We start from the raw sequence: 568 nt of genomic DNA, 5'->3' as shown, positions 1-568 counted from the left end.
AATAAATAAAAGGTTATATCTTTTACACTTTAGCAACAGCAGGGCAACTAAAACTCTTGACTCTCTGAGCAGGCCGGGTACAACATCTGGACTCAGGACTAAGAGACACACTCACCTTCTTGGCCTGGTCTCGGACGGCTCCTCTTCTTGCTGTTGGCACTGCTAAGGGAAACCTCATGATCTACAACCATCAGACATCAAGGTAGGCACATATCTAAGGAGAAGATTTGATACTTGTATTTCTTTTATGATCTAACCATAGCATCATGTCATGAAGTCACATATGACCAAATAAGAATTAGGAATTTTAATTGTTTACAACTTGTGACCCCAGGCGGATCCCAGTGGTGGGTAAGCATAGTCGTAAAATCCAGAGTGGATGCTGGTCATCTGGCAACCTCCTTGCCCTAGGTGGTGAGGATAAGATCCTGACCATCAGCAGTAGTGAAGGAGACACACTGCGTACCTCTCCGCTTCGAGGGGAACCTTCCGACATCCAATTTTCAGAGATGAAGCAGGACGAGAGAGCAATGACAGAGAATACGGTGTGTGGGAAAGCTGTCTACTG

At 45.4% G+C, this 568-nt stretch overlaps 1 protein-coding gene across 1 annotated transcript in view; it reads left to right on the top strand.

The window, feature by feature from the left end:
* LOC119593110 (WD repeat-containing protein 19-like) overlaps nt 1-568 on the top strand; it is a gene marked incomplete at its 3' end in the record, with an annotated part of 16,177 nt that overhangs the window by 3,485 nt on the left and 12,124 nt on the right. Inside the window, 2 exon segments of the mRNA XM_037942073.1 lie at nt 73-202; nt 335-545. Of these exon segments, the coding sequence (XP_037798001.1) occupies nt 73-202; nt 335-545 (341 nt within the window).

Source organism: Penaeus monodon, chromosome 31, assembly GCF_015228065.2.
Source record: "Penaeus monodon isolate SGIC_2016 chromosome 31, NSTDA_Pmon_1, whole genome shotgun sequence".
Taxonomy (NCBI): domain Eukaryota; kingdom Metazoa; phylum Arthropoda; class Malacostraca; order Decapoda; family Penaeidae; genus Penaeus; species Penaeus monodon.
Note: the sequence above shows the minus strand (reverse complement) of the source record. Positions and strands in the feature narration are given on the sequence as shown.